This window comes from Oculina patagonica, chromosome 9 (genome assembly GCF_052425735.1).
Source record: "Oculina patagonica isolate OP01 chromosome 9, crgOcupat, whole genome shotgun sequence".
NCBI lineage: Eukaryota > Metazoa > Cnidaria > Anthozoa > Scleractinia > Oculinidae > Oculina > Oculina patagonica.
In genome coordinates, this window is record NC_135766.1 from 3,479,225 (window position 1) to 3,505,865 (window position 26,641).

General features: G+C 38.2%; 1 protein-coding gene across 1 annotated transcript; it reads left to right on the forward strand.

The window, feature by feature from the left end:
• Window positions 1-240: 240 nt before the first annotated feature.
• Window positions 241-25,959, forward strand: LOC144665251 (cytochrome P450 4V2-like). Its single transcript, XM_078526460.1, has 14 exons — window positions 241-533; window positions 4,138-4,253; window positions 5,275-5,347; window positions 5,805-5,817; window positions 15,086-15,206; window positions 15,314-15,383; window positions 16,077-16,146; window positions 21,684-21,810; window positions 22,864-23,049; window positions 23,199-23,301; window positions 23,674-23,741; window positions 24,313-24,379; window positions 24,857-25,036; window positions 25,735-25,959. Exons 1-14 carry the CDS (start codon window positions 365-367, stop codon window positions 25,893-25,895), a joined length of 1,524 nt encoding a protein of 507 aa, XP_078382586.1. The 5' UTR covers window positions 241-364; the 3' UTR covers window positions 25,896-25,959.
• Window positions 25,960-26,641: the final 682 nt, after the last annotated feature.

A 26,641-nucleotide genomic window follows, 5' to 3' on the forward strand; every position in this document is an offset into this window, starting at 1 on the left:
TTATAAATTGTTCAGTCGAGCGAAGCCGCAAAAAAAAACTGTACTGACAATACATTTGTTTATACGAAAACTGAATAAATAAAATACCAGTCAAGTTCGAGTTCAATGGATCGCGTGACTTAGCAGCCTACGCGTGACTTTGATTAAACCTCACTTCACGGTAAAGGACGATCAAGGTCAAACAGGGATTTAGGCCTCGGCCGAGAAACAACGCAGTAGGCCATTCGGCAACGCAGCGGTTGTTTTTCGAGTCTCCCATTTTACAGTTGCATGGAGGGCATTTATTCACAATGACGGACCTTCACTTTCAGGACGAATATTAGCTAACTGCTTGCCGCAAATTTCTTAGCCGTTGATCAAAACTATGCTTTTCCTGGTAGCAATTGTAGTGTCTTTGTTTATTTCGGTTCTTGTGTTGGCAGTGTCAGCGTTCATTGCCAAACGTCACGCTTTAGCAGACTTGAGGAAGCTACCGGGTCAAAAACCAAGCGTTTTGTTCGGGAACGCTTTACAGCTGGAAGGCGAAGCCGATGGTAAGTTTATAAAATTTGTGTCAATCTGTAAAGCATGTTTATCAAACCAAATCTGGTACAAGTATACATCATCACTTAATCATTTTATTCGTCGCTCTTGTCTCGGCTTGCTGGCTGAAAAAGGAGCTAATCGAATACGGTACAATGTCTTTTATCGAGGGAGAGCAGCATACAACCAGAGAGAATCGTGCACACGTTTAGGAAGTCTACCTTTACCACAGGGCACAGAGGAGTCAAGTTTGTCCGCAATTCAAAATCTCTACCGTGCAAAACGACCTTCAAAAGCTTTTCAAAGCGATCATGTGAGCCGTACGTGATAATACGCCGTCATGCGATACTTGTTTACGGATTGTCTGGTCTTGTGATATATCGTATTCATACCCTCATGCGACATCCGCAGACATCAATGTTTGTGGGCGTTACCAGAGAGACTGGTGCCTCGTCGGAAAGCTTCGCTTTCCGAAAAAAAATCGTCGACCTTCGGGCGACGATTTTTTCGCCCCAGGCGACCATTGTCAGAATACGATATCTGCAAACAAGTATCGCATGACGGCGTTGTATCGGCGATCGCTTTGAAAAGCTTTTGAAAGTCGTTTTGCACGGTAGAGATTTTGAATTGCGGACAAACTTGACTCCTCTGTGCCCTGTGCCATTGCTGCATGATTGTAGCAATTTAATCGAGCTCTATACACTTGTATACATTATGTTGCACTGCTAAATTTATCGTCGACCCCTATTAAATTATGGCCAAATGCATGTGCTACTCTTTGTAGCTTATATAAGTCGAGGAAATAATCTGCTAATTAAATACGCCGTGTTGTTGTTGTTCGTGCCCTTTTGCATTCGCTTTCCCCGGGGATACAAAACGCTCCTCGGGCCCTAAAGGAAGAGACCGACTACACGTAGTCTGAGTTCTGCAGCAAGTGAAACACGAATCCTCAAGTTAGGCATTCGGTATATTACCGGAAAATGTCGCCAGTGGTCGTCAGTTTACTGTTTTTTTTTTTTTTTTTCCGATTTATATGTAAACTGCCTCGACGTTGTGAAAGATACCGGGATCGCGCAAAGCGATAGGTTTTATTGTATACAAATTTACAAATTTGGAATTTTAATGAGGTTCTTTATAGTGTAAACACTTACCCAGATTATACCCTACGTGGTTACATCACTCACATAATCTGTAACGCTGACTTATAGACGAACGTAAGTACTACGAAAAAGGCAAGAATGCGTTTACCTTTTAAGTCGTAAAATGTGAAAACTAAAACGGCTTCTCACTAATTACTGTCGATAAAACAATTGCCTCAGTAATTAAAAAAAAAGAAAATAGACAAGCGTGGCTTATAAAATTCAAACGGCAATAGCCACTTTGTTTACAATCATTATACCCAGAAAATGATCTCTCCATGTTGATCCTATTTTAAGGTAAAAGTTAAAACCGACTTCCATGCTATGCGATCGAGTTGCAATATTGAGTATTCAATCCGAAACGTGACACTGCTCATGAAGTCGCTGTCTTTTGTTTTCTGAAAGTAAATTTTACACAACATTAGCACGGTGATTAATTACAATAGTGTGATTAATTACGGTTGACTGCCCGCAGAAAGACAAATACGTTGATCAGACGAAAAAACAAAGTCTTTTAATAATAATAATAAAAGAAAAAAATTAAAGAAGATGCAGGATCTCTGGCAGTGTAAGAAGAACTAAGGCCCAGGCCAAACGTGTCAAACGTCGAACTTCACATGAAACGAACCAAACTGAACGAATTAAGTTCATGATATAGTTCGACGTTTGACTCAGTTGAGTTCGTCCGACTGAATTAGGATCGACCAACACGTTCTACCCGTCTGCTTCAGACGGATAGAACGTGTGAAGATCGACTGTGGGACAAACGTCGATGTTTTCATGAAACGAACTTAAACTTTTATGTTAGTGTATTTTTAGCCTCGAACTATTCGTTCTTGCTGCTCTGAATTTGGTTCGATCGACGGTCGGTTCGACGAATTATGTTCGTCGTTTGACGCAACGGTCAAGCTTTACCTGTTTGGGTCGTCCAAAATTGCAATTTAGTTCGTCTCGTGTGAAGTTCGACGTTGGGCCTTAGCCTGCGTGACGGGCGCATGTTTTCTATCACGCGCATGGCGCCGTAGTTTCTTGCGCGCGTACGCGAGAAAAATATCGACTTTCCTCCAGACGCCTGCTTCGCAAGCTGTTTGGCCTGGACCTAAGAAACAAAACCCAAATCATCGTTGCAAAGCTCCACATGTCCGTATTGAATTTCCATATCTCTATTTACCTACGATTGTTTCGAGACTGGTTTGAGTGACTCCAGGAGATTAATATTGACCAGCTGGAGGTCTGATGTTTACAAAGTTTCAATATTTGAATATAGCCTGTTCTAGGCGTTCGGTTATTTGTGGAGCTAACCGAACGCCTACAACAGGCTAATGTTTGAAAGACTATGTCGCCATCTGAGACCCATTGATAGGCTACGAAAGGTTAATGGTCATCTGTAAAGAATTCGTTCCTACTGCTGTTGGATCAAACTTACTTCTTGTCAAAAAAAAAACAGCAGGCAGTAATTCAACTACAAAACAACCGACAACGAAATTTTCGAGGATATTGTAAAATTTGGAGTGGATTGGACTGGACTGGATTAAAGGTGGATTTTGATTCGTAGTGCGTATAAACCTAAATGATCAGGATCTTTTATTGGGTGGTGGTCTCTAGCAAAGGAGTTGTGATCAGAAGTACATAGTGTTATCATTTGTGAAAATCAAATCGACGAAGTAGTAAGCAGAATTCCGGTTCCGCTTAAGACTCTATTCGCTTGTTATAAACTGAAAACTTGATTGTAGGAGTCGCATGCAAGAAACATGAAGAAAGGAAGGATTTGGAATGCGTAAGAACAAGCGCTATGATTTCTTTGTTCTTCGACTTCTGCTTGCAACTCCGACAAACTGGTCTTCATTGGATCATAGGCGACTGAGTCATAAGCGGAATCAAAAGGAAATGGTAACGTTTTGTTTCTTCTCCGACTCCGCTTACGGCTCTGATTTTTTTTTCACTTGGTCGCAAGCGCTCTTACGACTCCGCTTACAACTCCGGCTCCTAATCCATTGCTAGGGAAAACGGGCCTTAAGTGCTAACAATGCCTTTTTGCAGTTTGTACTTTAAAATTCCCTTTTTTTTTTTTTTGCAAAATGGCTTTGTTGAACTAATATTTTACCTAATAGCCTACTTATCGTCAATCCTTCCTGTGTTACTTGGGGAAGCCAGAACGAATATTTATTCGAGAGAACGTTTAAAGTCTCCCATACGTGAATAAATAATTGTTATTACTGACTAAGATGTGCTTTGCTTCAGCTAACATAATATTCCTTCCGTTGCTTCGCGTCAATAATTTACGTCTTGTGCCCTTCCGTCCGTCCATTTGTCGGTCTTGGTTTGTCTACCTGTCCGGCTATCTGTCCGTCCCGTCTCTTTGTCTGTCGTGTTTGCTTATTCATTTGTCTGTCAGGATTAAAGTGTTCGAGTGTATCTTGTACAATTTTAAACAAAACTGTTTTAACAACATATTTTCTATATCAACTGGTGACAGCTGTCCTTAAGCGGATTTTGGGATGGATGGGAGAACTGTTCCACGAGGGAATCATGTGCCTATGGCTTGGACCAACATATCCATTAGTGCTTATTTACAAGCCAGAGCTTGTAGAGGTGAGCTGTTTTCTATTGGTGCCTTGTGTGATTTTAATATTGTTAAAGCTTCGAATTTTGCCCTTGTGGTCATATGTAACTTCTACATGGAGGCCTGTCGCATGTAAACAACAAAAAATGCGTGGAGAAAAAGAGACTTTAGGAGAACAACAGGTACACGCAAAAAAAAAAAGCTAGAAACACGAATGGCTAAGGTTGGGAAAGAAAAAAGTGCAATAAAAATCAGTTTCACTTTTCACTTTTGTAGGAGCAATTATGAAATGCAAAAGTAGCCAAACGCCCCTTTTGGAAATTAAATCAGCTTTCTTTTTATAGTTGACCTACCTACCTACCTACCAACCTTCCTACCGACCGACCGGCCGAACGAACGACCGACCGACCGACCGACCGACCGAGCAACACTTTATCGAGAACTTCCCTGGCGAAAATTATTGCAATATTTTCAAAGATCTTTAAAAATCCCTCAAGGTCTGCAAAGATCATGTAAAGATCTTTGAAGACAACGGTCATTTAAGGAACCTCAAGGATTTCAAGATGATCTTATAGTGATCTTGTGGGGTTCATGACAAAGATCCTTTCAAAGATATTTTTAAGGATCCTTAAGGATCCTAAAAGATCTCATTACAATCCCACAGGATCTTAAAAAGATCCTTTGAACGATCCTCAGGATCTTGCTAAGATCCTTTAGGGTCTTGTTAAGATCCTTCAAATTCAGGAAAGAGTTCACCTCCTGCAGGGACTTGAAAGATTTTGCAAGATCCTACAAGATCTTTGAGGATATGGTAGAAGATCCTAAAAGATTCCCATCAAGATCCACAACGGAACCTTATACAGATCATTAAATATCCTTAAGGATCATAAAACAGGATTTCCAACAGGGTTGCTCTTTTACGTTGTGTCGACATCATCGATACATGTCTTCAGAGCAGTTTTAAAATATCACTGCAACATGCGAAGATTGCTCTCAGACTGTATATATCATCCACAGTTCTCGCATAGTGTTTATATCGTTTTTTTTTAGGTTATCCTTAACAGCTCAAAGCACATGCGCAAAGCTCCAGACTATGATTTCTTACACCCGTGGCTTGGAACAGGTAAGGTAGCGCTGCTTATTTCCGAACACTGTATTTAAAACAGACAGCCCTAAGATCCCAAAAGCGCACTGTTGAACATGCGTACTGGGTATAGAGGATAACTTTACTTCCATTGCAAAGGGGACTACCTATCCATTTTGACACTTAGTACTTGTTAATTTGAACGATTTACCTAACTCGCCGTTTAAATTTCAGGCGGGCGTTTTTGAGGAGGTTTTTTTTAAATTAAATTAAAGTGCATGGATAGTCGCACGGTCGCGTTAAAAAAAAACGGTCGCTGCAGACAGACCGTGAGAGATGACTTACCTCTGACTAACGCTAGAGATTCGCCTATAAATCGTCTTTTCTTTTTAAAGCTTACTTTTTCTAATTTTTTTGCTTACTTTCGTTCTTTTAATTCTGCCACATCACGTGATTGCCATCTGGATCACAACACTGTCGATTAATTTGTAATAAGGGCTTCTTACAAGGTAGGTCACATACTGTATGTATATATCCTTTGAGCTTTACCATTGTACATTAAAAGTAGTCAAACGTTAAGAATGCTTTTAACTCAGCAATTGGCAAAAAACTCTTAACTGTTATTTTTTTTTTGTATTTTGGGAGCTCATATTTTGGTCATGCGAATAAAGTGAAAGAAAACAGACTTAGAGTAAAATTGATTTATGATTTTCTCGTAAAAATAATAAATTGCGAGTTCGAGACTTCTATGAGGTTGAGCAGACTCTATCCAGTCGTCACTACCTATTTTTAACATCAATTGACGCGCGCAAAGGCGCTTGGTACGAGTCTGGAGGTGATAACAGCCAAAAGGTCTCATCGTTTTTTTTTATTTATTTATTTTTTTTTTATTGATAATCAACACTTTACAAAATTAAAAGATAAGATTTAACCTATACTTATGTGCAATAGATTTTTACTTTACAATTTAGTTTCTCAAGGTTTTTTTTTTTTCACCGTATACTAAAACATACAAAATTATAGGTACAACAGGAGTAATTACTTTACCTTACCTAATTTATTACTTAACTTTACTTATTCTAGACGTTTTCCTCAAATGCTTTCCATTTTTTGTTGAACACGTTAATCTGATTTGTCTTAAAAGCGATATATTGTTCAGTTTCGTATTTGATTTCTAAAATTTGTTTGAAGTGATCAAAGTTGGGTTTAATTCCTTTTCGTTTACAGGTCCAAAGATACGTTTTTCCTAAAATTATTATATAGTTTACCAAGTCCATTCCCTCCTTCAGAATTCCAATAATAACATCACGTAACAAGAGACATCCGCAACTACCAAGCCTATTCAAAATATTAACGGTCACCGTATTCCAAAAAGACTTTGAAAAAGTGCATTCAAACAAAATGTGATTGATAGTTTCTCGACTCACTTGACAAAAAGTACAGTTAGGATTTGTTACGTAGCCTATTTTAAACAGGCGGTCATTTGAAAAGAGAATAGAATTTAACACCTTGTATTGAAAGGAGCGTACATAAGGTTCGCTTGCTACCCTCAAAGGTAGAAGGTATGCCCATGAAATTTGATCTTCTCTCAAATCAAATTCTAGACCGAGTTTATCCCATTTGCTAGGTTTTTCATATTTGAGTTTTATTAAGTGACACTAGTAATTTCGACATTTATAATTTTCTATATCAATAACTTCCTTAGAGCTAGGCACATTGCCACGTAGGTTCAGTGGGACAGATTGTCTTAGACCAGTCCAAACTAAAAAATTTGTATTTGATAAACCTTGTATTTTCATGGTACTGAAAGACTCAGTGTTTGTCTTATCAAAAAGCAGGTCCTTTGTAAAAACAACACCATTATTAAAGTAATGCCTATAAAAAATAGTCCTGCCCTCAATCAAAATTTCTTTATTATTCCATAAAATATATTTGTAACCTCTGTCAGGGTCTGCGCTTTCTCTTCAGACCACCATGATAAAAGTTCAAGGTAAAAGGTTGATGAAATATTTAATTTATTTACATCATAATTGCATTGAAAGAAAAATAATCCTCCTTGGTTCCTCAAAAGATAATTGAGGTAAAGCTTCCAAAAACCAGAGCACTCTACATCCATAATTCGTTTCAGCCAGCTTAATCTTAGTGCTTTTATCATGTTTTCATAGTCGATCATTTTAAGACCACCTAAGGTATAAGGTGCGTACGTTGAGCGTCGGGTAACTTTATCCTTCCCATTCCACAGGAAGATAAAAACCAAGGAGTTAAATTATTTTACTACAGGTGACGGAGTGCTTAAAAAAGAGCTTGGAAAGATCATTTTTGGGAGAAGGATTGCTTTAATTATGTTGACTTTGCCATGAATGGAAAGGTTTCTTGACTTCCAAAGATTTATTAACTTTGCAATTTTCTTCAATCTTTGTTTAAAATTTTTTTCAACAAGTAGCTTGACGTCATATGTAATGAAGATACCCAAAAATTTGACACATTTTTTCCACCTAAATCCAAGTGGTTCCTCTTCACAGTCCTGAAGAGATCCAATCCACATGGCTTCAGTTTTCATGACGTTTAATTTTAATCCTGAAATTTTCTCGAAGTAATCAAGTAATTTAAGCAAAGCCTGAGCAGAGTTCAAATCAGCTAAAATAGTTGTTGTATCGTCAGCAAACTGTAACAATTTAGTTTCCGTGCCATCTAACTTTATCCCTTTGATGTTTTTATCATTTCTAACAGCAATAGCCAATATTTCAACAGCTATTACAAAAAGATATGGAGAAAGAGGGTCACCCTGTCGCACCCCACGTTCAATATCAAAATAGTGGGAACATAATCCATTGTTTATTGTGCAACTTTTGACATTTTTGTAAAAGGTATTAACCCATATGCATCTTTTGAAATCGGGTCCAAAGTTAAATAGATCCAAACATTTATTAAGAAAATCCCATTCTAAGCTATCGAAAGCTTTTTCAAAGTCAATGAATAACAGTAGACCTGGCAAATTTTTAGTTCGCGTGAAGCTCATTATATCAAGAATTGAACGTATGTTTTCCCCAATATTTCTACCTGGAATATATCCTGTTTGATTTGCATGAATTTATACTGGTAAAAGACGTTTCATTCTTTCGGCAATAACTTTCGAAGCTATTTTCGCGTCAACGTTTAAAAGTGAGATTGGCCTCCAGTTTTTAAGCTCGCAGCGATCCTGATCCTTTTTTTCACGGCCTGCTTCTGGGATGAACTCATTTCCCCCTTTTCAAATGACTCGTTAAAACATTCCACTAGAAGTTTCCCAACTGAAGGCCAAAACGTTTTGTAAAATTCTACTGGTAATCCATCATTGCCTGAAACCTTATTTAAAGGGAATGAATTTAAAACTTCAGTGCATTCTTCTAGGCTAATTATTCCTTCACCACTTTGTCTGAGTTCTTGAGAGAGAGTCGGTATTGGCAGGTCTTCATACCTGAAATATGATTCGTTTTGTGGACAGCAGTTATGCTTGGATTTGTAAAGGTTCTCATAAAATGTCTTTTCAGCTTCCAAAATTTCATAAGGTTTGGCAGTGATCACGCCGCTCATGCGAAGTTTCCGAATATGCTTTTTTATATGATTACGTTTCTCTAAATTAAGAAAATATTTGGAGTTTTTTTCTCCGTGTTCATGCCAGCGTGCCCGGGATCTCACAATTATACCCTCGACCTTTTTTTCATAAAGTTTTTCAATTCGTTCTTGTACCGCATTTAAAGCTGCTGAATTTTGTTGGGACGGATTGTCTTTAAAAATTTTATATGCATCTTGAAATTGCTTGTTTAACATCTGTTTTTCAGCTTTTTTTTCCTTACATTTGTTCATTGAGTATTTTCTCGAATATTTTTTAATATTATATTTTACCCAGTCCCATACTGATCGCGGGTCTTTGAGATCCTTCTTCCCTTCTTGTACCCAAGTAGGTATTAAAGAGTTTATTCTTTCAACATAAACCTCATCGCTTAGTAAGGAACAATTGAGTTTCCAAATGCCGGGACCCTTAGCTTTATCATTGACGTCTTGAAATTCTATTGTTATTGCGGAATGATCAGTTTTGATAGAGGGTATTATATCCACAGTATTAACGTTATCTGCCAAAGAATTTGAAATTAACAAATAATCTAATCTAGAAAAAATCTGAGGTTCTGACTGACTCCACGTATAACTACGCGTGGTAGGGTTTTTGACACGCCAAATGTCATGCAAATCCAGTTCCGATTGTAGCTCTTCTATTGTATTAATTACCGATTGTCTTGAAAAAAGGTTTCCACCTCTTTTGTCGACAGTTGGGTTTAACGGACAATTGAAGTCTCGACCCATAATGATATTTTCAATGGTGTCGAAGTCATTTTCCTCGATAGTTTGAAACAGCGAAAGGTAAAAAGCTACTAATTCATTATCTCGATTTGGGCCATATATGTTAACCAAAAGAGCTTGTTCTCCCTTGAGTAATACTTTGAGTATAAGAAATCTGCCGTGTGCATCGGCTACCTTTTGTTCTACTATGCAATCAAAGTTGTTTCGGATTAAGATTGCAACCCCTCGGGCATTGCTAGCCCCATGAGAGTAATAGAATGGAGCGCCCCCTTCTCTTTTCCATTGAGATTCAATTTTCTCAGTTGAGTGAGTTTCCTGTAGAAAAATAACATCCGCTTTTTGTTTTCTGTACCAAGTGAAAATTGTTCTTCGTTTTCGATAGTTGCTGATGCCTCGAATGTTCAGTGAAATAAGCCTACCCGAAACCATTTGAGCAAGTAAAAGTAATATAGTAAATGAGATCGGAGGGAATGGATCTTAATATAAATAAATAACTACAACCTGCTAAAATGTAAACTGTGTATCTTAAGTCAATGGTGTCAAATTTTATAGTATTTGAGGTAAACAAGTAATACGGTGTATATACGCTTAAAAATAAAGCGACGAAAAAGAAACTAAATAACGACAATTGCCCACTCTGAAAATTCGCGGTTGTGCAGCAATGCACAAGCATTCCGACAGCGAGTGAAAAACAGAAGCGCGATGATTATTGCGCTGATCTTAGTTGCGCTCCGACCGCTTTCAGGAACAAACATAAAGAATATAAATGATCTATTTTACTCTAATGCATTCTGTCAAATAGTAGAAACCATACCGTCAATCAATAACTTTCCTTTGGTGAACCGAACTTTTTTTCCTGCCTCAAAAGCTTCTTTCATTTTAGGCAGCGCCTTTTTTCTCAGTTCAAAGTCACCAGGTGTGAAGTCCTCGACTATTCTTACTCCGTTAAGCACATGTTTCTTCTCTGGACTTTTTGCGGCTCGAAGTAGGTTCCTCTTGAAGGGTCTACTATACAATTTCGCAATAATATGCCTGGCTTTATCGACCCGCTTTTTTCCTGTTCGATGAGCGTTCTCCAACTCTCTAAAGGCGTCTTCAAAGCCAAGAGTTTTGAAGTAATCAATAACAATCGACATGCAATCTTCACCATCTTCTTCTTCGACGCCTATAATGCGGATATTGAAGTCTCGAGAATATCTTTCTAAGTGTTCCACTTTATTCTTGAGCTCCTCGTTGCTTCTTTCCGTTTTAAATTTAATGGCTGCAACTGTAGAATTCATAGTCGTCAAAGAATCCTGCATAAGGCCGACATCTTCTTCGAGCTTGTCTGCTCTGGTATTCAAGTTATCTATCTCGTCAATTTTCGCCATTACGCTTTCTATTTTGGCTAATCTTGCATTCGTGTCCTGTTGAAAGTTTGTAAGATCGACACTTAGCTTTTTAATTTGTCCTGTGAGATCATTCCTCATAGACTTCAACTCCTGTAAGACTTCAGCTGTCATGGCGTCTTCGTGTTTCGGCGTCGGCTTATTGCTTTCTTTCCGCGGCGGCTTGTCTTTACGTTGTTTACCGCAATTTAAACTTGGCAGGCTCTTTCCGGATCTTAAAGTTTTACCTGACATGAAGCATTTTCACAAAAAGATGATTTAAAATGAAATAAATTTCAGGTTTAGTCGGAGCTCAAACAAGAAGCGTCTTCACTCCATCGTGACCACGTGCCCCCTCCAAAAGGCCTCATCATGATTACCAATCTTATTGTTTAAGTAGAATTTCAACTCATTTTCCTTCAAATAATGATTACTAATTATATCTTTACATATATATTACAGTGCGACGCGCCTTACCGTGGCCACCCAACAAACTTTTTCACAAGTTAGCCAATCAGGTTGCACGATTATGATTGATGGCCACGCCTCCTTGCAAAGTTCGTGTTTACGAAAACATGTACAATCTTCAGTAAATTAAAACTGTTTGAGTTATCGAATCTTAGCGAAGTTTTCTGCTTGCGTAAACCTGCAAGCGATTTAAGATGAGCGAAGTATTTAAATGGCTGCAGAACCTTCCGGGAGGATTAAAATTGGAGAAATGTAGCGAGCAGTTTGAAAGACGTGGATTTAGCACTTTGGAGTCGCTTCGATACCTTCGTCCTGGGGACGTAGATGCGTTTTTCCCTTCGCCCGAGAAACTTTTGCTGGCAGAAAAACGGATCTTAGAAAGCGAAATAAAGGCGCTCGTCGACCCGGAAAATAGAAGAACGCCGTTGAGACCTGTGGAACTTTGTACGCGGTTCAACAGCGCTGCTGGTTTAAACTCGAATATGTTGTCAACGACGCCATGTGCTGAAAGCACCGCGGGGCCATCAACGAGCGCTAACGGTCAGGAGAATAAGCCGCTAGATAAGAAGGCAAATGAAATGAAAGAAAATTTACTCGTTCTTGAGGTGCAAATCAGCAGCGCCGTGGATGAGTTACAAAAACTGAAGAGTGAGCAAGAAAAACTTACTCCTTTAGCAGCCATACGCGGACGGATTTGCAACAGATGCCATCAATCTGGCCATACCAAAACAACTTGTAAAGCAGAGCCTTGTGAGAGTAGCAGCAACTGCAAAATCCGAGAAAAACATCCGGAGATAAAAAACAAAATATCAGCATTGCAGGCAGAACTCAAAGATCTTCAGAAGCAACATGAAAAGCACAAGGGTGAATTAGAAAACTTTACGGCAGCGAGAGAAAAATCCAAGTCGAGTTTTTTCTCGGTTATGCGTAATCGTCTGCGCTTGCAGAATTTGCCTAAATACACAGATCGTTTGAAACTAGACAAGGATTTACTGGTGTTGCAACGAGCGCTGCGAAATGAAGTCCCAAAATGGAAACCCGAAGAAGGTGATTGGCAACTACCGTTGATAATAGAGCAATATTATCACGCCAAAGTTTCCTCTTATTTGCCCACTCAAAGGTACTTTGTTGGTGGTGTACCTTCCGTTCAGAATTCCACAGGAGGTTCCTTTTTCCCGTGAATTATGTTTTGTAATTCTGACTCGAGTTGTTATGTTTATATGCAAATTCCTAGTACATGTTACGTTTTCTACATTCTTGTGAAGTGAAGGAATTTCGAGTTTACGTCCACATCAGTACAGTTTATGAACAAAATAATTGTTTTTTCGGTTGAATTTAGAAATACTGAATTGAACATGGAATGAGGATTGCGACCGTTTGTCATGTTTTTAATATCAACAAGGTGTAATTCGCTTCTTGCGTTACCAGTGTTTGTTCTTGAACTTCATTTTATCGTTTGCACAGTTAGTGTAGGATTACAATTTTACATGTAATAGTTGTGTTTGGTAGATATTTACGCTCCGCAGTAAAAGTAAAGTTATTATTTCAAGAACACGATAGTCTTGTTTTGTTCATTTTAGTCTCCGTGTTTGCAATTCCATCGTTTATTTACACAGGTCTGCTGTTGTAAACAAAGTACATGTAAAATTCTATACACGTTTTATCGAAAATCAAACTCATTTCCATCGTTTTCGTTTTTCTCTTGTATTTTGAATTGCTTCTGTTTTTGCACTGTTTATTTTAGTATAGTCTGGGTTGCGGTTCAATTAATCTTTTTATACATCGCTTAATCAGGTTCTCGGCCTGAGGGAAAACATACAAACTCCTTAGTGAAACTACAAGAAAAATAATACGCCGTTCAACTTTGCCACGTCACGTCGTGGCGCGAAATGTTCTTCCCGTCCACTACTGACGTGACTTTGATTTCGTGCAGTCAGTTTAAGTTTGAAGTCGCATTTCCACCATTCTACACAAGATGTAAACAAGCCCTAGGATGGATAGAAATTATAACCTTCGTAAGTTAAATTCCCAGCGCAGGGTTCCATTACAAGCTAACACCGAGTTTAATCATAATTACATTGACTTTTGATACGCAGCCGTATGGTCTGAGAGTAGTCTCATTTTTATCGAAAAGCGAAAGTAAATAACTTGACTTGTCATTTTTTTTTCTCCAGCGAACGTTCAACTTCGCATAAATCGACAAGGCGGTTGTTACGACTCTGGACGAGCGTACCCTGATGTCATAAGAGAAAGAGTACTAGACTTGGCACATACAGGTGCAAGCCAACGGCAGATAGCAACAGAGCTTCGAATAAGCCGGGGCTACGTCCAAAACGTTCTTGAACAGTACGATGATAAAAATATTTCAACGCGAATTCCTCGTACTAGTTTTTTGGTGCCAAAAGTTACCACTGAAGTCCTAGAATTTGTGTCTGTCGAGAAAGTTATGAAACCAAGTATTCATGCTTCCGAAATCCAGGAAAGACTCTTGTTAGATGGAGTTGTAGACGCGGACGACTTGCCGAGCGCCTCTCAAATAAATAAAAGATTAAGACGTGACTTGATCATGAGCAAGAAGAAGCTCTCGGTTGCACAGTTAGAAAGCAATACTCCTGAAAACATCGTCCGCCAAAATGAGTATCTCAATGCCATTTCTACTTTTCAACCGAACCAAATTCATTTTTTTGATGAGGCAAGTGTGATAAAAACTACTGGAAATCGTAGCTACGGAAACGCCACAGTTGGTGAGAAAGCAATCGAGTTTCAACGATACGCTTCAAACGCCAATTTCACCATCAACTTGCTCCACTCTGCCCTTGGAGTAGACTATTTTAATATAATTGACGGCCCGTCAAATGGATTTGAATTGCTAAACTTTTTTGAAGACGCTGTCGAAATACAACGACCAGACAGAAGTGTTGTTCTTGAACGCGGGGATTGCGTCGTTATGGACAATTGTGGCTTTCATCATGGCCTTTTTGTTGAGCCAGTTCTCAGAGACCTTTTGAATGACTATGGTGTTCAGCTTATTTACCAGCCACCGTACTCGCCACATCTCAATACATGCGAATATTGTTTCCATCAAATAAAGGAATTCCTTCGGAGATGTCAACTGTTAGCGATGGAAGAGACCAAAATTGCTATAGCCGAGGGTGTTTTGTCAATTTCAGCAGCTAACTCTTACAACTATTTCCGCAACTGCGGATATGTTTAAAAAATAAATTATGTACTATATCAGTAGATTGAAGTTGAAATCTTCGTCTCTTCCGTAAAACGTTTCCCGCTTTTGTAAATTATATTTTAGAAACTTTGCAAGGAGGCGTGGCCATCAATCATAATCGTGCAACCTGATTGGCTAACTTGTGAAAAAGTTTGTTGGGTGGCCACGGTAAGGCGCGTCGCACTGTAACAATAATTAAATGTTCCAGCACAGGGACACAAAGCTGAGAACAATTAACCTTTAGAAAAAAAAATAATTTCATGAATATTTCGTTTGTTGTCGCCTTCAGTTGTCGCAGTTCGTGCATACTCTTTAAATAAATACATACATAATGATTGCCAGGTTCCTGTGCGACCTTAATCAGTAAATTGCACATTTTTTCAGTGATGGTGCCAAATGGAAGACCCGACGAAGGCTAATAACACCAACTTTTCACTTCAGTATACTAAACGACTTCATCCAAGTAATAGAAGAACAAGCGGCAATTTTAGTGACACACTTAGAGGTAAAATTAATGCATTCTTCCTGGAGTGAAATAAACTTATTATGGTTTCTGTTTATACATATTCCTTATTATTATTATTTTTTCTTTTAATTTCATTTTGGTACCAGGAGAAAGTAAACAAGGATGTGTTCAACGTAATGCCTTACATTGCGTTGTGTACCTTGGATATAATATGTGGTAAGTGATATAACTCGTTATCTAAGAAAATAAGAAGCCAGGCTTAATCGCTAAAAGACCTAAAACTCATCATATATTACATTTAAAATCGATCTTATGTTTGATTTTTTTTTTACTTTATATAAGACATTTCCGATACAAAGAAGTGAGTATCTTTCCATTTTCTGTCCAAAAAATATTTAACAACACTGCCCTCGATTAACACTCGAATAAGGTTATAAAGTAGCAAGGCTGTCAGACCACAAGAAGCCAAAGCTTTAGGAGTTCTTTAAATTACACCCACTCGCTAAACCTTACAAAGCATAGCGTAAGATCGCACAGCTCAGCCGCGTGAATGCCAAATGACGCCTGTTTTCACTGTACGAGCTGTAATCCTCAAATGATTCCACTGTTGCCTCCACGCCTCCCCCCCCCCCCTCCCTCCCAGCCAAACTCTTCAAAATGTGTAACCCACGGCACATATTACATAAATATATACAGAAGAAATGGCGCCTTTCACAATATTCCTATAAAAAAAGAGAGAATATCCCAGCCGTCAACCTCTACAAACCATCCATGGACGAGCTCTTTTGTATATATTATATAGCGATTCATACGCGACAGTTATCATAATGAGAATCCTCCAATGAGAACGCAGCTTACTTACGTAATACACAATATATATTCTTGTTGTTTCCTTTTTACTCGCAACAGCCACCTCCATGGGCTCATCTCCAAATGCACAAGAAAAAAGTAACTCACCATATGTCAAGGCTGTCATCAGGTATTTGCATTTTCACTGTGAGTTATATTATTAATTAATCATTTATCTCCTTTGCGAGAGCTTTTTACTATAATTATGACTAATGTACCCCAAGGGATTGATATACCGTTCTGGTAGACAAATCGCCAATTTGAACTCATAAAATGAAGCCACATATAAAGCATCATTTGTTGTGTTAAGCTTCTCTTACGAGGTTTGACATTAAATTTCTCAAGAATGGTTTAGAATTTAAGAGCGAATTTTTTTGTAGACCGCGTGAAAACAAAAATATGCGGTACAAACTTCCAAAGTCATCTACCTTCATTTTTGGCTTAGAGATACCTTATGGTAAGTCGATAAACGTGGTGTATTTTTTTCGTTTAAATCTATTTTAACACTGTAACGAGTGCCCGGCGACATAAAATGGCCGAAACAAGAGCGACGAACATGGTCACGAGAACTTAGCTCATCAAAAGCGTAAATTGAAGATGACCTTTCTCAAGTTTGTATATTTGTACAGGAGGCATTGACGAATGTTATGAGTCTAAAATAAGGATAATAAACTGAACTGTAAAATCCAGGCAGGCGTTTAAAAATCGCCATTTTCTCATTGTTTACAGATTTCATTTTGGAGACGTTTTTTCACGAAGTACTTTTGCTATGCGGTATAACTCGGATTCGCCTGAAACTTTGGCTTACATAAGTAGAAATGATGTGCTTTTTAATTATATAAAAATTTGCTCTGGGCTTTTGATTTTATCCAAGAAATAGACCGTCCTACTTCGAAGAAATCGCTCGACAGTGACTTATTTAAACAAAGCAAATAATCGAATTACGCAGTACACTTTCTCTTAATATAGCCAAAATTCGAACACAATCTTATCATTTAGCTACACACGAGTTTATTTATTAATATTTTACTCTTACCTTGCAAAAGCAGTGGTAAAACATTGTTTTTCTTCATTCTTGACATTCTTTTACCGGCAAATTGCACGGGCAAGCGGCTATGTTGCTTATGATACAATCAGTCGATATTAGCAAAGACCCTCGTAAACATGGTATTTCTTGACAATTTTAACCACATTTCAGGTTCCATACAGCCATTCGTGCAAGGGACTTGATAACACGATGAACAGATTCACTTAACGACGTTTTAAGCCTCAAATGAGATGTTGTGAAATTCAAAGAACGGTTACATGTCATTGCTCGTGAACCCTCGTATTTGTCACGCAATGAGTCACGAACTCCCGGGGGGTGGGTGGGTACTTTACAGGGGGATCCCTTCAAAGTCTGCATTTTTCAACTGCCATTTAGATACAGTCGACTCCCGATAACTCGAATTCACGTTTTAAAAGTTTTCTAATGCTCTCTTGTTCGTCCACATGTGCAACCTCTCACTCGGTCATAAAAAAGCCGCTTTTTGAACTCCATTTTCCCTTTTATTTATTCAATACAAAATAATCAAGATGTACAGACTTGAAAAAGCACTGCATCTAGCACCAACGGTACGGTAATTTGTACAGGCTTTTTATTCCTGTTAAAATTATTATACTATTATACGGAACCCCATCTGGGCGTGGTAAAAGCTTTTTAATTTGACCCCGGAGCCGGATACCATTTCTATGTCTTATCAATGATCTGAAGACTGCCAACAAATCACGAGAGTATGTTTTACTTTGAGTGCAGCTCAAAACGGAACCTTTTTGGTTAAACTGACAGGCGGCCTGCCACGTCCTGAACACCCTATATGTGTGACCAAAATCCGTAACTTAACCATAATATGGGAGTTCACCCTTCCCGCTTCCAATACACAGAGGAGTCTGTCATAAACGTTTTTACTTTTATTCATTTTACTTTGGGGGGCTGATCAACTTATCAGTACGAGATAACTAGGAACGTCCCGCACACTTTTAACGGAATCGCAATAATATTCGACTGCATTCACATAGGCCTGCATAGCAGGCGTCGGAAAGGGGGGGGTGGGGGGGAGGGGGAGCAGGGAAGAGGGAGAGAAAGAGGGAAAAAAACGTAGGGGGTTCTTAAGGCAGGCGTTCCCTCTTCCCCGTCTTTTTCCCTCCCCTTTTTACGCCTGCCGCGCAGGCTAGCATTCACTCGAATGCGGTGCTGTTTCAGCATAATATTACGTCAGGAAAACGTTACATAATCGACATTTGTTATCAGACGGCGCTAAGCTCGATTTTATATATATCCGTCACCACCGTTACCAGAATTTATCAGACTAAAACAGAGAAAAAGAACAAATCACACTGTGTTAGGTTTCTCCTTTTTAAACTTAATTATATCGCATTTTATATAACCACAATATTAAACGGACTGAGAACTGACTTACAATAAACCCCTTCTAGCTCGAATTCGATGACGATAACGCTCATTCATGAACATAGCGCACTCGAGGCGTCACAGTTTCTATCCTTCGAAGCTTCACTTATTGGGTAATTTACGATTCCGATTATAATTACATAGTTTGTGGAGGAAGAAAGTGGCATTTAAATTTTGAAAGAGTTTGGTCTTAAATATAATATTCATGAAAAATTGGAATTCCGGACAATCGGAAATCTGGATAATCGAGGTTCGACTGTACTTTCTATAGAAAATTAACAAAAAGCGGAGACTTACCAGACCCAGCAGGGACAAATATGCCCGTACGTCGAAAGATCGTTCTCAAAAGCGCTTTGTTGATTTCCGGGGGAGACTCGCCTATGAAAGTGACGGGGGTATAAATTTTTGATATTTGGTCTCACTTGGGGTCTTCCGCGAAAAAATAGCAATATTTTCAGCCAAAATGGTCTCGTTCAGGGTTATACACGCAGAAATATACAAATAGCAATTCTATTTTTAGTTTTTTGGAGGCGTCTAGGGGTCAAGAAAAGCTAGAGCCACACTCAGATTGTTCTCTTTTAGGGGTTCTTTTCAAAATTTCTGACGAACATCCCCGTCCGTTTCATACAGTCCCCCCGGGTGTTGATTCCGCGGGCAGACTTGCGTGATTTCCCTTTTTTGGCATGCCTCAATAATTCTGCGGGAACGCGGCACCGTTGCGAACCTCTTCTCCATCCATTGCCCAGAGAAAACCAATGAGCTGGGCAGATAGTAATGTCCGAAATATTCAAAGGTACATTGAAGATTGATGCCGCGCTAAAATGATATGAACGCAGAGGGAGTATAACAGAACTTCTTTCCGCAGCTCGACTTGGCATATCTTGGAGGCAGTATCCCCCAACTAATCTTTGAAAAGAGTAATTGATTTCCATTCTATACTCTGTAAAATTCTCTACTTATTAAAAGCACGAATCAACAAAATAAATTATCAGTTCTTGTTTGCTTTGGAAACTATGGCGCGACGCTCATTATATTGTTAGAGCTGCACCTAATCTAGTTTATTTTTCTTTTCTGATCTTTAAATAGAATCTCTGATATTTAAAAATGCTATTTCCACTTTGTTTAAACAAAAAATATGTGACCCCTTTCTTTAATCCGTGCCAGACCTTGACGTTAAAACCCCTCCCCAAAATAAAACCAAAAAATAAAAAAATAAAAGTTACTTCGAAAAAACAAAACAACCAAAAATACAGCTGCAGTACTCCGTTAAAAATGCAACAACAACGGCAACAGTTACTCAGTGACCTTCCCCGTTTCAGGTTTAATAATTTTTTTTCTATAGTATCTTTATGTGTGTTTTTTTTTTTTTAACGTGAAAACGTACTTTCATCTACATATGCTGTGACTTTTTTGAAAGGGGTTTTAGACTTTTTATTACCCCGTTTATGTGCCATTACGTTTATATTAAGCCCCACCAAAACCACTTACGAAGTTGTATAAATCCAAGGATTATAACCGAAAGTTTACGGTATTTCTCAAAGTACATAGCCCACCAAATTTAATTCAATGGGTAACCTCCCCTCAAGTGACATATCATTGCGTGACAGATGTCAAGCCGCCATTTTCGCTCTAGTTGATCTTCTGCAAAAACAACGGCCAAAACGCGGTTTTTAAACTGTGAAGCAAGTTTCTTCTATGAATTGGCCGTTTTCACTAAATGTGGTTGGAACTGTGAAGACCGGAATGCGGTGGTTTTTTTTTCAAGGACCTTCTGGCAAAGTTATTGCTGATTTGAAATTCTCTGAATACTGTGATTTGGTAAACACCGTTCGAGTGCTGGTAACGTATTTGAAACAAAAGTGGGATACAAAGCAATCTTCAACGAATTGTTACGCCAGGTAAGCTAAATATTGACTTTTGGATTAAATAGGGTGTTTACTAATAAGATTTTGTCGGAATTTTGGCTTTGAGAAGGGAAAGCGTAATTCGAGCCTTATTCGATTATTTGCGGTTGTTGACAAGTCGGTGTTGTGATTTCGTCCAAATTAAAAGGGGAAGTTCTTCGTAGCAATTAAAAGCCCAAGGCTGATTTTTATACCATTAAAAAGATCATCATTTCCGCTTATTAAAACCCAAGTCTTAAGTGATTCTGAGTTATACCGCATAGGAAAAGAGTTCTTTGAAAAAATGCTCCAAAATGAGATTTTTAAGCAATCAAATTTTTGTAATTTTTAAACAGGCTCTAAAAATTCAAATCGATCTTTGCAATACTGTTCTTAGACTCAAATCATTTGTAAATGCCTCCTTAACAAATACACAAAATCGAGAGAAGTCTGCTTTATTTTGCGCTTGTGAGCAGCATCATTCTTATGCTCTTAATCGTGGTATGAAATTCGACCATTTCATGGCAGTCGGCAGGCGTGACAATTTTTTATTTTTTTTCTGCCAAACAAAGATAGCTCTTAAAGACAAAATCATAGCACGTTGATCGACTCACCATAAGGTATCTCTGAAAAAAAATTGAGGGTAGGCTTGTTTAAAATTTTGTACCACCTCTCACTCGGTCACGAGAAAAATTCGCTCTTAATAGCCGGGTCAATTTGAAAAATGAATTTCAGTGAGATGTTTCAAACAGTACACAAAATGTTACTGTGTTATTAGTAGATTTTTGGTAATAAATTTTTGCACTTATTGCTCGAACCTTGAGCGGAATTCGTCTTAAACGCTTTATATACCTTATTGTTACTTATTTTCGCGGGACTTAATTTTCGCGATTTTCGCGATTTTTAAAAAAAAATCGCGAAAAAAAAAAGAGCCGCGAAATTTCGTGTTGAATGTTTTCTATTGTATTTTTTATGTTAATTACGTATTTTTTGCCAAATCGCGAAAATAAAGTCCCGCGAAATATGCCCGTTCCATTTTCGCGAAATTAAGTTCCCGTGAAAATAAGTAACAATAAGGTACATGTAACAGAAATTGAACTGTAAGAGCTGTTCAGTAAACTAGTGATGGCTCGCCGTAGGTTGACATGTAACGAACAAATATCTTACGCAAAAACGTTGGGCAAAATAAAAACTTTCTTTAGCTTTGATGCATAACCTTGTCCAATCTTGTCAATTTTTGGAGAAGTAGCAAAAGTACAACTTTTTCCCGGAATGGTTGGTTTTTTGTTAGCATTGCAGCTTTCCTCAAGCTTTGTATTTGTTTTGCCTTTACAGGATGGGCGAGTTACTTGAAAATCGAGGACGATCCCCTTGGCTGTGGCCTGATATTATATACAATTTGAGCTCTTCCGGCCGAGAGTTTAACAATTGTTTGAAGATCCTTCATGGCTTCACAAATAAGGTAAATACCGTTTGAAATGTTAAGAAATGTTAGAACCTGCAATCTCACTGCTCAGCATAATCGACCATTTCATCTACTTTCATTTTCGAGAAAGCTTGTTAACATCAAAACGCATAATGGGGTCCAGAAACAACCACTTAATTTAATTTGAAATCGAACGAAATCCCCTCGTCAAGTGATATTTTTAGCGTTGACTATATGCAATGATCAACAACAGGAGCACAGACATGCAGTCGTCTATTTTCTCGAATTTTTTATCATTTAATCGATAGTTAAACACGAGGAAAGTTTCACCAGATCTAGAGAGCTTGACACCGGCGCAAAACAGGGACTGACGCAAGTAGGTAGCCACAAGCCCCAACCTTCTGGTGTCTCTCACTCGCGCTCTTTCTCTCACTTTCTTTTGAGTTGAAAAAAATAGAGGGGCTGGAAACATTCTAAGAAGAGCAAAATATCAATGACAGCTTTCTATTTTTTCAGTTTCCCAGGGCATAATATCCTTATATATCCATATATCCTTTCCTTTTTTAACATTTTTAAAGATATTTGTAATTAGAAGTAGTATACAACTCATTTGTATGTTAAATTTATTATTGTAATTTTAGAGTTTTTAAATTTTTGTAATTAGATTATTTAGATTAATTAATTAGTTTTATATTTCTAGAAATTGTATTTTTTTTTAAAAAAATAGAGGGCCACAGGTTTTTTTAAATTTCTGTTACGTGCTACCCTCTTTAAATAAATTTGTCTATCTATCTATCTATAATGAAAATAGGGAATGTTAGGAACGAATGTCCATCACCTTACTGTTGCTTCCGACTGTACGTTTCAGGACGTTTTTTTTTTTTTGTAGCTCTAGTCTTTTTTTTAATTCTGGTCTCTTATTTTTGTTTTATTACATGCATTGGCTGCAATCTGAAAGCATCAGTTCAAACAAAAGGATACATTCTGGAAACGCTAATAGCATTGATCTTGTTTTGCCTTACATTTTTTAATTGTGCTGGATTAGTGCTAATGAACTTGAACAATGGAACCTGTTACAATTTACGTTAGGTGATCGATGAGCGGATCGAAGAAAGAGCAGTAAAGAAAACGCCGGGCGAAAATAAAAACGAAGACGAAAGCGAATTTGGAAGAAAGAAGCGCCTGGCGTTTCTTGATCTGTTGCTGGAAGCTTATGACAATGGAGAAATCTCACGAGAAGGAGTCAGAGAAGAGGTGGATACATTTACATTCGAGGTTAGTTGAAAAAATAAAGATGATGATGAGGATGATAACTTTGATGATGATGATGATGACGATGATAACTTTGATGATGATGATGATGATGATGATGATGATGGTGGTGATGATGTCGCTTTTACATCTTTCTTCTGGTCATTTTTCAGGGTCACGACACCACAGCCGCTGGCATCACTTGGGCTCTGTATCTTCTTGGCCGACATCCTGAAATACAACAGAGAGTTTACGAGGAAGTGGAAACTTTCTTCGGTAACCATTTGTTTGATCCTCTGCTCAGTCCATTTCAGTTTTTTGTTGGGTTCCTGCTTGTTTAAGGTGGCTGAATAAAGTTTCTGCGCGCTCTTTGGATTCAATGCTGACGCGAGTCCGAGCACGCGCGCTCACATCCTCGTACCTAAGGTCCTCGTTCCCTTTGTCCAGCGGTCAGGGTACGAGCGACCCTGGAAAGTTCTGATTTGAAGTCCGGACTTCCGGTTGAGTTGCGCATCTCTGGCTTTCAAAAGCAGGCCTGAACGAACTTCTTGGTTTTACTTCCGGTCATTTTTATTGCTTTCAACACCAATCAGAATCGACCCAGCAAACTCCATCCTATCGTTATAAAATGATTTTTTTGTTTCCTAGAACGGCGTCCAGAAACATTAACTGTAGATGTCTTAAGAGAGTTTCGCTTCCTGGAGCGTGTTCTAAAGGTATATACGAAATACGAAGTAATGTAACCAAAAATCCGCTTGTAACCTTTTTTTTTTTACCTGGGTAGAGAGAAGTTCTGTGAGAGTCAAGTGTCTTTTCCAAGAACACAAGGCAGTAACCCCAGCCAGGACTTGGACCCGATGTCCAGCGCATTAACCATTAGTCCACAAGCCTCTCGATCTTTTTTTCTGAGTGATATGCATGTATCATATATTTATTATTTTCTTTTCAATGAAAGCATTTAAATCGTCGTCAAGAGGAGAGTTGTTTGGGTCATGCGCGAACGCCGAAGCTGCGAGAACGTCCACGGAATTGGCGAGCACAAGGGCCGGCTTAAGCTCCAAGCGATTCAGACAACTCGTTTTGATCGAAAACATTGAAACAGTGAGCAGAATAAAGGATAGAAAGGCTATGAGTTTGCGACTAGAGGAAGGTAGAATCAAAGTTGAAGGCTTAACTACTGACGTCTTCTCCCCCAAATATTTTATGTAGCAGTCAGATTAAGCAGCTACACGTTTGACTCAGGAGAATGTTTTATAATTATTATTCTAAGTGAATTTTACTCTTTAGGAAGCTCAAAGGATCCTACCCTCTGTGCCATTTTTTTCAAGAACGACTACTGATGACTGTCAATTGGGTAATGTTCGATCCTTGTTGTTTGTTCGTTTGTTTGTTTACTTTTTTATGGGGTGTCGTGAGCTCTGTCTGATATTTTATTAGCATGCAGGCTGGGTCGGTGATTGGGCGGGTGGGATGGTGGAGATTGATTTGTTGATAAATTGCTCGAGTTGATGAAGTGTCTGGGTGAATATTTAGCTAACAGAAGCTTATTGTGAACAATCTACTACTTACATTATTAGTTAATTGGATAAGTTTATTGGCTTCTTGTATATAAAGTGCCTGTTTGCTTGATTGATTGATTGATTGATTAATTGATTGATTGATTAATTAATTAATTAATTAATTAACTGAATGAAGTACTGTCAAGCACGGCATTTGTGCAAAGCAGGTTTTTCTAATAGCTTATCATTTGAATTTTAATATTTATGTAAGGATTATTGTATTGATTGTTTGATGGACATGGTGTCACTTCTCTTCGTTCTACACGTATTAGGAGGTTACTTTATTCCAAAAGGAACTGCAGTTGGCATTTCAAGCTTGGCACTTCATAGAAACCCAGAAGTGTGGCCAGCTCCGCTCGAGTTCAACCCAGATCGTTTTCTTCCAGAGAACAGTCAAGGACGCCATCCATATGCGTTTGTACCTTTTTCAGCAGGACCAAGGAACTGTATCGGTAGGCTAATTATCGCATGATATTTGAAGCTTGTATTTCTTGCTTAGGATATTAAATAAAACATGTAGGTTTTCCAATCACTTTAAAAAGTGCCAAAATTTTGACCCAATACATCCAACAATTTGATCCGTGTTGCAGGATTCTGTGGCCAAAATAACGCAAAGTGTTGCAACATGTTCTATTTGTTATCCACACGTAACATGTTACTTGAACGTTTGACTTAAATCATGCTTTCTTCCATCTTTATATTTTAAATTCGAACATGTCCCAGGGTCACGTTGGTATGTCGACATAGTTACAACTGAATATAAGGATGTATTATTTGCAACATACTCGTAATTTGTCGTATTTGGCTGTTTTTTTTTTTAATTGTTTTCGAGCTAAAAAACAATAAAAAATCCCAGCGGGCAAATACGGCTATACGTGTATGTTGCAAATAAATACACCCTAAGTTTCTTAGATTTTCAATGAGAAATGCATTCACTCTGTATGGATCGAAAAAAAATCGATGCATGATCGTCAAACGTACCTTTTATCACTCAAATGATATGTTCTCAAATAAAACTGAAGGGCAACCATTAACCAATTCTTACTTCCCAGAGACTATGTTGTTATTTACCTCTGACAAATTCCCCGAAATAAACATCATATATACTTTTTAACACTATAAGAACAATTTGTTTATATCTTCTTTGCAGGTCAGCGGTTGGCTTTGTTAGAAGAAAAGCTTGTGGTGGCTTACGTGTTGCACCATTTTAGCATCAAGTCGACCCAGACCTTTGAAGATCTCTGCCCTTGCTCCGAACTAATTCTTAGGCCAAAAGAAGGAATATTCATCACTTTAGCAAAGCGACAGTAGGCGAAGAAAGCCAAGGATGTGAAAGGATTGCCAGTAACAATACAAATATTTACAAAAGGAAAAACACGCCGAGGAGTAAAAAAAGAATGGGGTGGAGGTGGGCAGTAGTCTCGAACAAAATATTTACTTTTAACTTATAGAAATATTGGGCACCTCAATATTTTGACGCTTTTTAATGTAGCTGTTTTTTGTTAGAATTTCCAGACCCTGAAACACGAACTGAGGAACAGAGAATCTTAACAAAATTCGAGGACAAGGATATAAATTCTCAATTACATTAATAATTCATCAAGTTTATAAAACGAAAATCATAAACGTGAAGGAGATTTGGATACCCGGTCTTAATTAGCATAGATTTTTACGATTTTATTTCTCTGTTTACTCCGTAGTTTTTGTTTCAATTGAGAAGATATCTCAAACACTCGAGACAGTGTTTCATCGGCTATCCAAACACTTTGAATTTCGTCAAAAATACTCCGCTGCGCGTCGTATTTTCAACTCTCTTGTCGGTGTTTGGATTTCCCGATGAAACACTGTCGCTCGTGTTTGAAATGTTACATGGAACATTGTTTCGAGGGACTGTATCTTTTTAATCAAAACTAAATTAAGGAAGTTGCGGGAAATAAAAGGTCACGGTTTTAGAAAACTTGTTTTGTTCACTTGTGACTTTTTAATGAGTTTGGGAAACTTGGTTTATAATGTACAACAATACATACTTTTTTTCGTTCTAGCGTTTAATATACTTA

What these genes read in the sequence shown, in the direction of transcription:
- LOC144665251 (XM_078526460.1), top strand. Translation starts at nt 365, where the DNA reads ATGCTTTTCCTGGTAGCAATTGTAGTGTCTTTGTTTATTTCGGTTCTT. An exon ending in ACAAGCCAGAGCTTGTAGAG is followed by an intron (nt 4,254 to 5,274) that starts GTGAGCTGTTTT and finishes GTTTTTTTTTAG; the next exon opens with GTTATCCTTAACAGCTCAAA. An exon ending in TACCTTGGATATAATATGTG is followed by an intron (nt 15,384 to 16,076) that starts GTAAGTGATATA and finishes TACTCGCAACAG; the next exon opens with CCACCTCCATGGGCTCATCT.